Source organism: Acanthochromis polyacanthus, chromosome 2 (genome assembly GCF_021347895.1).
Source record: "Acanthochromis polyacanthus isolate Apoly-LR-REF ecotype Palm Island chromosome 2, KAUST_Apoly_ChrSc, whole genome shotgun sequence".
In the NCBI taxonomy this organism is placed as follows: Eukaryota; Metazoa; Chordata; class Actinopteri; family Pomacentridae; genus Acanthochromis; species Acanthochromis polyacanthus.
In genome coordinates, this window is record NC_067114.1 from 30,685,998 (window position 1) to 30,698,507 (window position 12,510).

General features: G+C 42.9%; 1 protein-coding gene across 4 annotated transcripts in view; it reads left to right on the forward strand.

The window, feature by feature from the left end:
• LOC110952417 (TANK-binding kinase 1-binding protein 1-like) overlaps positions 1–12,510 on the forward strand; it is a 35,838-nt gene extending 23,328 nt beyond the window's left edge. For 3 of the 4 annotated variants that reach the window (XM_051942052.1, XM_051942042.1, XM_051942041.1), the window contains 10 exons: positions 464–568; positions 670–820; positions 2,461–2,654; positions 3,566–3,648; positions 3,744–3,850; positions 5,053–5,243; positions 5,321–5,596; positions 6,132–6,212; positions 6,286–6,513; positions 8,004–12,510. In XM_051942052.1, the coding sequence (XP_051798012.1) occupies positions 464–568; positions 670–820; positions 2,461–2,654; positions 3,566–3,648; positions 3,744–3,850; positions 5,053–5,243; positions 5,321–5,596; positions 6,132–6,212; positions 6,286–6,513; positions 8,004–8,132 (1,545 nt within the window). In that variant the 3' untranslated portion in view covers positions 8,133–12,510. The remainder of the gene's footprint in view (positions 1–463; positions 569–669; positions 821–2,460; positions 2,655–3,565; positions 3,649–3,743; positions 3,851–5,052; positions 5,244–5,320; positions 5,597–6,131; positions 6,213–6,285; positions 6,514–8,003) is intronic. The other variant, XM_051942063.1, reaches the window with a different exon arrangement.

Below are 12,510 nucleotides of genomic sequence, written 5' to 3' on the forward strand. Positions count from 1 at the left end.
TGTACCGGTGGCTCTACTAGTGGTTTGCATTTGCAGGCTGGCCTCAGTGTTTCTGTTCATGAAGAGGTCTGTGGGTGATCAGGAAGACATCCTGCTGCTCTCTCATTTACCACCATGGTTCTATCTGCAGCTAAATCCATCACTGACAGACTCAGGCTCCTCCGGCCTCACAGTATTTTTAGAAACAGCTCCTGCACAGACCTGCAGGTAATAATTAGCAGGCATCACATAACGGACAGTCCTGGTCTACTGCTCCGTATTTTCTCTGTTTTTGTTCATCATTTTTATTGGTTCTGTAGTCGCTGACTTTACAACCCTCGTTTTCTCCTCCGTAGAACAAGCTGGATTATCGAGGAGTTTAGCTGAAAGTCTGTCTTCATGTTATAACTGACTAAAATGATGACTAATAGTTGAATTTTCGTCCAAAAACATCCATAAGAAATATTCCTGTTGTTTGTTTCAGCTCCAGAAGAGTAAGGAGAGAGAGGAGAGGCTGGAGGAAGTCATCCAGGCGTATGAGAAGATTCACTTGGAGAAAAGCAACGTCCAGCAAGACCTGGACAAGATGGTGAAGGCAGACAGCGGCAGACACTAAAGTGTTTCTATTGCAGTAAATATTTAATGCTGCAGCGTTTTACTGTTGGTTTCAGCCTCCCTGTTTGTTTTCAGACCACTCTGGCCGAGCAGCATGTGGAGAGGATCCGGGGCCTGGAGTCGGCTCTCCGACAAAGAGAAAGTTCCCTCCAGAAGCTCAGCGCTCAGCTACGCAGCAAAGACTCACATCAGTCACAGCTCCACGCCAGCCTGGACGTTCCCAGAGGTGGGTTCTGTCTGGATCAGAGCAGGAGAGGGAGTAGTAGTATTACTGTAAATAAAGGAGTAGAAGGAGTAGTAGGGGCAGTATTACAGTATGGAAAGGAGTAGTGGCAGTAATCAGGCATTTATTGGAAACTAATACTGGGTCCTTAAAATGCTTTAAATGCATTTATGCAAAACTTTTGCCCTTAAAAAATGCAATATACACTAAATCATTTTTACGTCTCATTTCCTGCTTTTTTAACACCTTCATAAAGAATCTCTTCCTGCAGAAACTGTTTGCAGCCTCTGAGGAGGAGAAAACAAGATAAAACTTCTACATGCTAACATTAATGAGGAGACTGGTGAAAACCGAGCTAAAAGTCTCTTTTCTCTTAACTCGTGTAGTTCTTTGACTAAAACTTAGTGGGAGGATGTAGATCAGAATAATAGCAGCTATTCATCTATTACATGAAGTGTAACCAGCTGCTAATGCCAGAGTTCTGATGCTGCAGGTTTACAGTGCTAGTTTTTGGTGTTAGCAGCCAAAACTCAGGAATAAAATTGCTGCCAGTGATAATAAGTGTCATTTCCATTTCAGTGCCCAGAAAATATCCTCATATTTCTGACTTATTTATGAATGACTTATAAGTCTGCAAGATTACATTTATTCAGGTTAAATCTGAAAAAAAGGTGTCCTCATCTCCAGATCCTCCTGGGGGATCTGAGGTGTCTCTGGGCCACAAGGGATTTAATTCCCTCCAGACCAGTCTGGGTCTGCCCCATGCTCTCCTTCCAGGGTGGAAGTCTCCCCAGAGAGGCCTCCAGGTGGCATCTTGTCTGCTGTGAACACCACAGCTGGCTCCTCTCACTGAAGCAGAGGTTCTGTTCTGAGCTCAGGTTTGAGATCTGAGTGAGGAAACTCTGAGGTGTCTGGACTCCTTGACTTGGGCCAGAAACTGACCATAACTCCAGATTTAAAGGTTCTGTTTCTCCATCCAGCTGCTTCATGCTCAACTACAACATTCTGCATGACTTGTTTAAGGTCACAGTAGGATGAAGATACTTTGTTGAAAATACCAAATGAGTCCTGAGCTAAATTTCAGCTAATACGAGGATTTTGTCAACAATAATAACAGCATGAAATATTTCCTCACAACATAAGTGAATATATTGTGAGACCTGAACGTTTTCCTCTAAAACAGCACTTTATCTCCTTCTGGACCATTTTCAGGATCTTTTCAACCAAATTATGACTACAATTGTTCAGCCTGACTCTTTTGCTGTTGGAGTTTTTGCTTTTGAGAAAGTTATAAAGGAGAAACCGCCTTCCAAACTCTTCATCGGTTATGAAGAGATTGGAGACACTTCCTACTGAGACACTTTGTGATCTGTCTCAGTATCACAAAGTGTCTTCTGAGGAGGGATTTAACGAACAGTCAGATTTGAAGAAAATGAAGCTAATTGATGCTCAACATACTACAATTAATAACTGTCCTACAAATGAACATTCAAGTTGCCCAAGAGACAATCATGACAAAGACGATACTGATCAATAAGTGGTTGAAGTGTCTCCCTCATTTAAAGGAAATTATTGTAAAGAAGTGACTTCAGCAGAGAGAATGGATGGGTGAAGCCATTATCCGTTATTTTTTTCCCTCTCAGAGGGCCGTGGGCCGACGCTGCAGAGCTCCAGGAGTCTGGACGCCCTGTCGGACCTGAAGCTGCAGCGTCTGGAGGCCGAGCTGGAGGGGGCCCGACACCAGGCCGAGGGGGCCTGTCAGAGGGAGAAGGAGCTGAGGGCCGAGCTCCAGAGGCTGCAGCAGGAGGTGGAACAGCTGCAGGATGCACAGAGACAGGTGGGTCTGCTGCTGCTGCTGCTGCTGCACGAGGAACCTCCATCCAGCAGTTTATGTTCTCACCTGGATGCAGTGAGAGACAGGTGGACTCTGTTCTATGGATCACTCAATAATAGATAGTCTGTCACAGCTTTCCTGTGGTTTATTTGCTGTTATTGGTACTGGTTACACTGGTACTGGTTACACTGGTACTGGTTCCATTAGCATCCATATGTGATGCATTTATTTCAGTGCGGTTAAAGAGTGATGACTATTTATTTGTTTTCTTATCAAATGTGTCCCTGCAGGCTGATATATGTTCTTCCTCTGAGCTCCAAGTCATCCAAAAACTGTTTAAAAGTCACCACTGAGTCACACTGCTGCACTAGTTGGAGGAACACTCACTGCCAGTCCTACATTCACCGTCCTGCTGCCCCAAATACTCACTAGAGCACCAAATGTAGATTAATCTGCCGCTGAAATAGTCCTAAATAAATGCTCTATTTTCTTAGTAGCAATGGTAAGAAACTACATTGGCAGGATGGAGTAGAAAATCTTCATTTAAAGTGAAACTACACATCTGTCACTTCATCATTCAGGACTTCTAGTTCATGTTGGAGCTAGAGGCCTTTTACTAACATTCAGCTTAATTTTTCCAAGCCGTAGATTCTTACTTTTAAAGAAAAATAATGGTTTCCCAGCGCATTTATTAGCATGTCATCAGCTGTTCAGTTGTCATGGTAACAGAGTATCTGATAGGTTGTATGTGTGCTGGAACATGCTAACCTACACATGTTGGTCACTGCTGCACAGAGATGACATCAGTAGCTGAATAAACAAAAGCAGTTTGAATACTGAGCAGATTATGCAGAACCGGATGACATGTGGAAAAAGAAAGGCAGTAAATCAGTGTGAACTGTTCCTAACCACAGCTCTGTGTCCGCCAGTCCCAGGACTTGTCTCCACACTGTGAGCACTGCGACGTGGAATGGATCAAGAAAGCTGGAGATGAGCAGTGAGTGTCGCTTCACACAGAGAATATTTAAAAACCAGTCTACATATTTCCACACGTTCTACACATTTATATGTTCTGTGCCTTATTGTGTGCAGGGTGAACCTGGCGTTGGCCTACACTGAGCTGACCGAGGAGCTGGGTCGTGTTCGAGGTCTGGCTGCTAAACAGGGTGATCTTCTGCGTCACGTTTCCCAGGAGCCTGGTAGGTCACATGATGGAGGTAGTGGAATGGTCAGACAGACTGCTGCTATATAGTAAATTAAATGTCGACTATACACTTTTATTACACTAGCTAGTTTATTAACAAATAACTTAGTGCAACTTTTATGGCTAGATTTTATAATCATGAGCAATAAATGAAGTCACAGATCCTGGTACACAAATTGGAGTGTGACTCTGCAGGGCAGCTCATGAGCGCTCTCCAAGGCTCTATCAGCATATAAACTGCATATAAAAGATGGATTTAGCCAATGTTGGTGCCTTAAACCTGCATTCTCTCTGATGGCCAGCAGGAGGCGACTCCACTGGTTGCAAAAATAAATCAGATTGTATATAAATGAATGGAAAAAGGAGCCTATTCTCACTTGATTTGTTATTTCAGTAAGCGTTTTCCCAATGAGTTTACGGTCTTAATTGATGAATTCAACAGTTTTTGAATACAGCATGATGTTTGTTTTGGAACTTATGGTCCCGTTTGGAGGAAAATAGATGAGAAAGTCGTGCACGGAGGCAGATCCACCACTCAGCTGTTACGTCTGTATCAAAAGACCAAGATGGGGATGGCCAAATTTCAACCTTAAGACTGGAAAACAGTCATCTGTTAACCGATGGCTTTATCAACCTCTTATTTACAATCTGTAGTCTGAAGATTTACTTGACACTTGAAATTCTCTAAACTGAACACCACCATATGTAGAAAAGATGCAGCGTTGAGTCATGCTACTTTGCAGGAAGTATTATTTAGAGACTGTCCTTCATATTTTACCTTCTGGATTCTGATTGGTTGGAAGTAGTGGATGAACTTGTGTTTCTGTGGGGTCATTCCATCTCAGATCATCAAACTTTTACTACAACTTCTGCTCACCCATCTCTGATTTGCCTAAAAATTTGCGATCATAAAACATTAATATTTATAAGGATATTAGTGAATTCCTCAACTTGACGTATCAAATACTGTCTGAAATAACTTTTTTTTTTTTAGAAATTTGCTCATTGATCCAGTTTCAGAGTGATTTTTCTTGCACATTGAAATGTTTGAACAACAATCTACTGAGGTATTAAAAATGAAAGCCAGACTGTTTCTTAGAATAAAAAGCTTCAATCAGAGAGACGAGCAGGAGGGGCTGATGATCTGAGAAGAACTCAGAGATGAAGCCTCATTCTGTTTCCTGTTTTCTCCTCCAGTCTCTCGCCCTCCCACGGCTCCTCAGCGTCTCTCCCCCACCTCCCCCCAGCGCCCCTCGCTCTCCCCCGACAGACTCCTCCCCACCCCCTCACCCCCTCTGTCTCCTAATGACGGCCCCGCCTCCTACTCCCATCAGCCAACCAGCAGCCGTCTTCGGGCTAAGTTCCAGGGTCGCCGTAGTTACTCAGAGGTGAGGCTGCACATTTTCTAAAGTCAGACCCACCCTCTGATTGGATGTTTAATCTGACCTCACCTTTCTGTCCCCAGGTAACCGACCCGTCAGCCGTCCAGAGGCCCCCGGCTCGCCTGCTGAGGGACCCGGTGTCCACCCTCCCCAAGCCTCGGCCTCTCCTCGGGGAGACTTACAGCCAGAACAAGCCTCAGCTGAGGGCCTCCCTGGTGGGTCTGGTCAGACCGGCGTCGGCCCACGGAGCTGGAGGGGAGAGAGGGGGAGGAGGGGTAGGAGAGAGGGGAGGCGGCAGCAGCCTGAGCAGCAGTCCTCATCACCACGCCCTGGACCTCAGCTTCCCTCTGGCTGCTGAGGTGAGACACGGAGGATTACTGGACTCCTTCTGCTGGATCTGATGAGAAAGACTCTAGGAAATGAGAATGATGAGACAACTCTGGGTATTTCACAAACAGTTTGAGATGAGATGTTCAGCAAATCATCAGATTCCAAGAGTGAAAACTGAAGCAAACAGGTCAAGTTTTCCTAAACAGTTTAAGGTCAGTAAGTACAATTTAGCTCCAAACATCAGCACACTAAGAATAACTGACAGTAAAGTTAACCTTCTACGGACAGATTCACATCTTTTCGGGATGTGAAAAAATGGGAATGAATGCGTTTTAATGAGGGATCTCTGTAGGGGCTGAGAGGAGGATGAATGATTACATCAGTGTTCAGAGTGTAAAAACTGGTTTAAATAGTTTTCCTCTCAGTAATCAGTGCTGACCTTTAATATTCCTCCTCCTACATGTCACGCTGGATAAAACAGCAGAGATGCCACATTTTTGGCTTTTCTTAAATCAGTAACAGCGACTATTGTTTGTGTTTAACGCCAGTATTTCCTCCATCCAGGTCCACCACTTCTGTCGCCTCGACGACCCACCGGACCCCACCCCACTGGTGACGCCCCCACAGTCCTCTGACGACGAAGAGGTGATGTTTGTTTCTGCTCCTGTGGATTCAGAGCCGGCGTGTTCGTATTGACAGAGTGTGTGTGTGTTTCCAGGACGTGTGCACGTATCTGTCACCGGCTGCCAGCCCGCCTCGGACGCTCGGCGCCATCGGGATTGGCTCCTCGTCACCTAGGGAACAGCCCCTGCACCCCTCGTTCCCGTCTCCTAGGAAACAGCCCCATCATCCCTCCTTCTCGGCCCCTGAGGGCCCGGCCACCCTCTCCTGCCATCTGCCTCCCTACATGAACACGGAGCATGCTCAGTCGTGGCCGTCTATTAATGTGAGTAGAAAACAAAGATGGAATCACACAGAAATACTAACAGGATCCTTACAGTCCTTTTCAGAGAGGAATGGACACTAAACACCACCGCAATGTGGACAGAAATACAGAAACAGATGTCAAAAAAAAGTGTGATTTCAATTATAAAGAGTGTGCAGAATATAACACCACTGGAACTTTGAGAAGCAGACAGGAAAATGAAAAGTTATGATAAAAATTCAAAATATATGATTGAAAAAGCACTTGTTTTGGTCCAAAACTGCCATATTACCATCTTTTAATGTGTTTTATTGCTTTATAGTTTGTAGAATTACAAATCCTCCAGTCCCAGTGCAACAATATTTGGTTTTTAAGTTGCAGATGGATTAATAGTTGATTTAAGGGCCAAATGATGCGATTATGGAGCAGCTTATGCTTCTTAGATTCTGTTATTCTGGTTACAAACCTCTGAATAACAAACATCTACAATTTGTTCAGTCTTCTGTGGTTAGTGACAGAACTAAGAAATCATCATTTTACTGGATGGAGGGAGCATCAGAGAACTGTAGTCAAAATCAAATGGTTTGTCAGAAGGTTAATAAATGATATTCTGTGGAGACTGTGGAGATATTAAATGCATAACAAGATACTGTACCAAACCTATTAATTCCATTAAATTCTGCAGTGTAAACAGAGAAACGTCTGTTCTATATTTCAGATTCTCAGCCTCTTCTTGCCTCTATAAGAGCTCCACAGTGAACAGCACAGATCACTGATGTCCAAACAGCTGACCATCAGTTCAAACACTCTGCTCCTCCTCCTGTAGCCTGATTAGAATGAATGAGAACAGAGGACAAACCCACCGCCATGCCAACATTCAGCTGCAGAAATCCCACTCATCTTTTACATTTAAAGCAGATGTTTTAAACCCAGCTGGGATGCATTTATGTGAACATCATCACATTAACCTTCTGATCCATGAAGTCCACCAGACTGAGGAGAAAGGAGGCCCAAACTGAAGCAAAGCTGAAATACGATGACATGTAACATCTAAATTTAATTTAAAAAAAAATTATAGATCTTTTTCAATGATAAAACTATGATACAGCTCCATCTTCAGACTGTGCTCGGCAGGGCTTTCTCCATTCAAACAGAACAACTGATTTGTGAAGATTTATCTGAAAGTTTACCCTCGTTATTGTTTCCATAATGTCTTCTCACCGATTAGACAAAGTTAATAGAAACATCAATATGTGAAAAAACACTCAGTTTTGTGAAAAAGTTATTTTACTCTTGAGTTTTTTTTTACAGTTTGCTCTAAACAATTCCTGATTTCTCTCCATTTTCCTCCATAGATTTCTGAAGTTTGTGTTTTTTTCTTCAAGGATTTTTTGACGCTTCAGTCGTCTTTTTCTCCGTTTCATACAGCCGTACTTATCGTAGGTTGTGCATGTTTTTGTTGTCTTGTGTGGTTCAGTACTCTGACCTCAGATCTGCCCTTCTGTCTGCAGCTATGGATGGAGTCTGAGGAGAACGCTGTTCGTAGCTGTCCTCTGTGTCAGCTGACCTTCCCCACCGGTTACCCCGACGACGCCCTCATCAAACACATCGACTCCCACCTGGAGAACAGCAAGATCTGACTGTCTTCTTTTTTACTGGGCATTTCTACACTCACTTTCACCTGAGACGGGCACCAGACTCGTCTTGTTGGTTTCTATTTTAGTTTTATCCAGGAATGATCTTTAGAGCTGCATGCGTCTTTCAGGCCGTCTACAGAACCATCCAGCCATCGTCTTCTGGATCAGGGGTTGCATGCTGTGGGTTCATTCCAGCCAAACTGAGGGTTAAACCAGCCACTTTCCACAAACAAAACCAGTCTGTGTTTTACCCTGCAGCTTAGAAATCTCTTCGTTTTTGCTCACCAACGGCACCCAAAACCTCACAAAGCACCACATCCAGAGTTCTGCATCAGACGCAGGTTTTCCTCTTTTCTCAGCCAAACGTGTTCATTTGTACATAGAAGAACGAGGAGAGGACAATAGAGCTGCAACAGTGGGAAACACTGATGGCACAGACGGCAGCAGCTGACGCTCATTTGGCAAAGTCACATACACTGGTTTGAGATCAGCCCTGGAGAAAAGAACCTGGAAGCATTCAGAACATGCAACGCCTCAGGCACTCGTTCTCTCCAAATGCAAAAAAAACACCTGGATGTCACACAAGGACACAGATCTGTAAAGAGACGAAGACTAAAATCTAAAAGTTTTCTGCAAGAAATGAAAGAAAATGAAGCGTACTTGTGATGTGAGGACAAAGAATCACTATAATATGATGTACAATTCTGACAGCTGGTTTCCAAATATGTAAAAGAAGCGACTGAGCGTAAACAGAACTAATCCTCTGATTAGTGCAGATTCATTCTGCAGCACAGAAACCTAAAAGTGTGAAATGCTCTCAAGGTTAGAATGTGTTCAAATAACAAAAATGCACCTACTGCCATCTTCTGGTGTGGACATGGAAGTGCCTTGTTTAGAACACAGCTTCAAAATAAAACAAACTAAAAAACATCCACGACATCTTTTCCCCAGAACTACTCACATCACCAGCTTATAATCATGACTTGTATTTAAAAATGTGGAAACATATCTCAGAATTTCTAAGTTCTATGACCAGATTTCTTCTTTTTTCCCGTTTTTAATAATGAGAAGGTGCATCACATGTACAAGATTTATTAATATCTATAATTCTGACTGATTTATGACATGTCTTAATGTTTTACAGCACATGGTAATTATTAGAGTTTTGTTTCTGTAATTGTGGAAATGTTTCTCACAATTATGAGATTATTATTAGCCCAGTTTTCTGTGTAGATTTTTATAAACATTCATAACACCAACATGTACCATTCTGCTCCTGTAGCCAAATCAATAGGAATCAACCAGAATCATCATTTAAAGCTGAATGTATTTTACTGTTCTGTCTCATAAGACATTACACTGGGAGCATTCCTCACTCTTGGCTTTCCGTTCTGTGTTTTGAGGGAAATGCAGCTTCAGTTTCAGCCGTTTGTTGCTGAAGCTGCAGTAAAATGCCAGCAGACCGCCCTGAACACGTCAGCTCTCATCTCCATCACATCTGCGCTGAACAGACCCGGACTCGTGTTGAAAAACATATTTTTACTCTTAGCTGTTACTGTTCTATGGATGAAAGCCAAACTTACTAAGCAAGCAAAAAAAGGCAGACAGAATCCAGGATTACTGGAGAAGAATAAAACCCTGTTACCACAGAGTGAGTCATTCCTGGGATGTTTGCTCCAGTAGCAGCAGGTCCAGGGTTCTCCTTCCTCCAGAACACTCTGCTGTGGACGGACGGACACTAGCTGCAGGAAAACAGAGCGGACAAGCTTGAATTCCAGCAGATTGACTGATCTGACTGCTCCTCCTCCTGTCCATCACTGCAGCACATCCAGCTAGCATCTGGAGATGGAGACACTGGTTCCACTGGTTCCACTGGTTCCAGTTTGACCCCTGAGTGTCTCATCTAGTTTGTGTACATGCACTGATGCAGTTTAGCTTAGCAGCAGCTGTGACACAAATGACTCCTATTCTTTGAGTGGCCTTACTGCTGTAGAGCCGTGCAGGTCTGAAGTTCTGTTTTCCACAATTTTAAAACATTTCACACTCAATGGATGAAGGAAAACCCCCTGATCCGGTTCAAACAGGCAGATGAAGCTAGTAAGGGGCCTTTGAGTTGGAATGTTTTTCTGTGAGCAGTGACTCGTTAAATTTTAATTATCTTTGAGATGTCTGGGATTTTTGCCTCCACTCCAGCTGAGTTCAACAAAAGATGAGTTTATAAAGCATTCTGTTGGAAAAAAACCCCAAACATCTGGAAGAGGATCAGATGTTCAGGGTTATAGATCCAGAATAAAAGGACAGGAGTCTGAGATAAAACATGAAGTAACCCAAGAAATGAAAGCACAAATTCAAAAACTGGTGTTCAAACTAGACTAAGTCTTAGCAGGTCTGAAGTTTCAGCTGAATGCAGGCATGCTGAAACAATGCTGGCACTGAACACAAACTACAGCCCATATTGGTGCACATTAAATTTATTTTTTTAAGTATTGGACATCAAATTAATAATTGAATAAACTGCAACCTAAAAGAATTAATCTTGAAGAGGACACGCCTTTCATTTCTCTGGTTAAATGACCTGCTGGATATCAGAGTCCCAGGATTCATCTTCTGGCCACAATCAATGTCTGGATTAAACTTGAATTGCAAGACTTTAAATGGTTAAGATTATTGAACTGGATCAAAGCAGAGAATCAGCCACCCAGCAGACTGACATTAAACCATGCTGCATGGTACAGATGCTGAGCTTCCATTAGGTTGGTATGGTAAGAGAATGCTTCATTAGACTACTGCTAAACGGTTTTAAAACAATTAGATCTTTTGCTAAAATCTTTAGTACAAAATACACACTTTCTGTGCTATTCTTTCTAGTCTAGAACATGCATCCAAAAACGGTTAACAGTTTGTTCTGTGAATTATTTAGGAACAGTTTCTGGGGAAAATAAGTTGATGCTGCCGTTTTATTTATTTATCTCCTTAAAATGTCAGAACATCCCACTGAGCTCCATCACAGCTCTCAGTCCAAGTAGAGAGAGACTAAATGAGACTAAATTCAAAAAGCAGCTGAACAGTGTGAGCGTTCACTAGCAGAAAACTAATATTCAGTTCAGGCTAACAGACGTCTGTCCGCTGTGACTGCAGCTGATGCTCTCTAAGAATGACACTTTGTAAACTATTACACACATTTCTTAGCTCAGAACTATTCAGAACCTGCTTCACACATTTCAACACAGATCTAAAGTTTTCATTTAAGGGACCAAAATGTCCAGAATCAGAGCTGGAGTTTGGGTGGAGGCAGAAGTTTGAGACCGTAAAACTGAAGCCTTTGTGTTCAGTTAACCTCAGCATGCTGATGTCGCCACCTGCTGGAAGGACAAGGAAACATCATCTGCAAACAGCTGGACGTGAAGCTGTCTCCATGAGGACTAAACCCCAGGAAGGACACAGAGTTTTGAACATGTGGTTGGACACCAGTGTACATAGTAAACATGTATGTACGATACCACGCTAACTGAACTGCTTTATTGTACATAGAGTACAGATACTAGGCTCGGGCTACAACAGGAGGAATTATTTCATGGATGGAAATGTTTGACTGTCACTTTAACCTCTCTACAGGACCTCTTGTCATGTAGGCGACAGGTTTTACTTTTTCTTTTTCTATGGTGATGTTTCATATCATTTAGGATTCTGGGTGTTGGGTCACTGCTCTCTTCAACTGAGGCTTCATTGACACTGCAGCTGATCCCATCTAAGCCGACTAAATTAATTAAAGAAATCCCATATCGACCATTTCAAAGCTGAAACTTTACATTTGTCAACATCACAGGTCTCTCTGGAAACATCACAGACTAATGAGTAACCAGAACTTGGTTTCTGTGTCTTCATCATATTCTGAATGCAGACATTCATGCAAACATGAAACAGAAGCCTAAAGTCAGGACCTTCTCCATACCAACTGAGCTGCAGTGAGGATGGAGCCTGAAACAGCTGCAGAAAAGTGAGAGAAAGCTGGTCACCGAGGAGAGATCAGTGAATCCAGGACTACAGGAAGTCATTTAATCACAAATGTTTATTTTCTAAACTTTCTAGCGGTGTATTGGGTGACAGATGGAGTTCTACTCAGTTCTTTCCACAGGTTGACTTCATTGCAGACTGTAGTTGTGTTTCTGAGCTTCACTGACTAATATCTACTTTGACAAATGTATTCTGCACTCGATTCTTTTAGGTTTGTTATATGAGGGTTTGAACGCAGCCAGCAGGGGGCGTCGTTTGTTTCCCCCTTGCTGTTGTCCTGGATACCTCACTGTTACTCCACTGTTTACAACATCAGCAGGAAAGCAGAGTAAAGGCTTTTCAACCAATAAATCGTGTTAGAACTGTG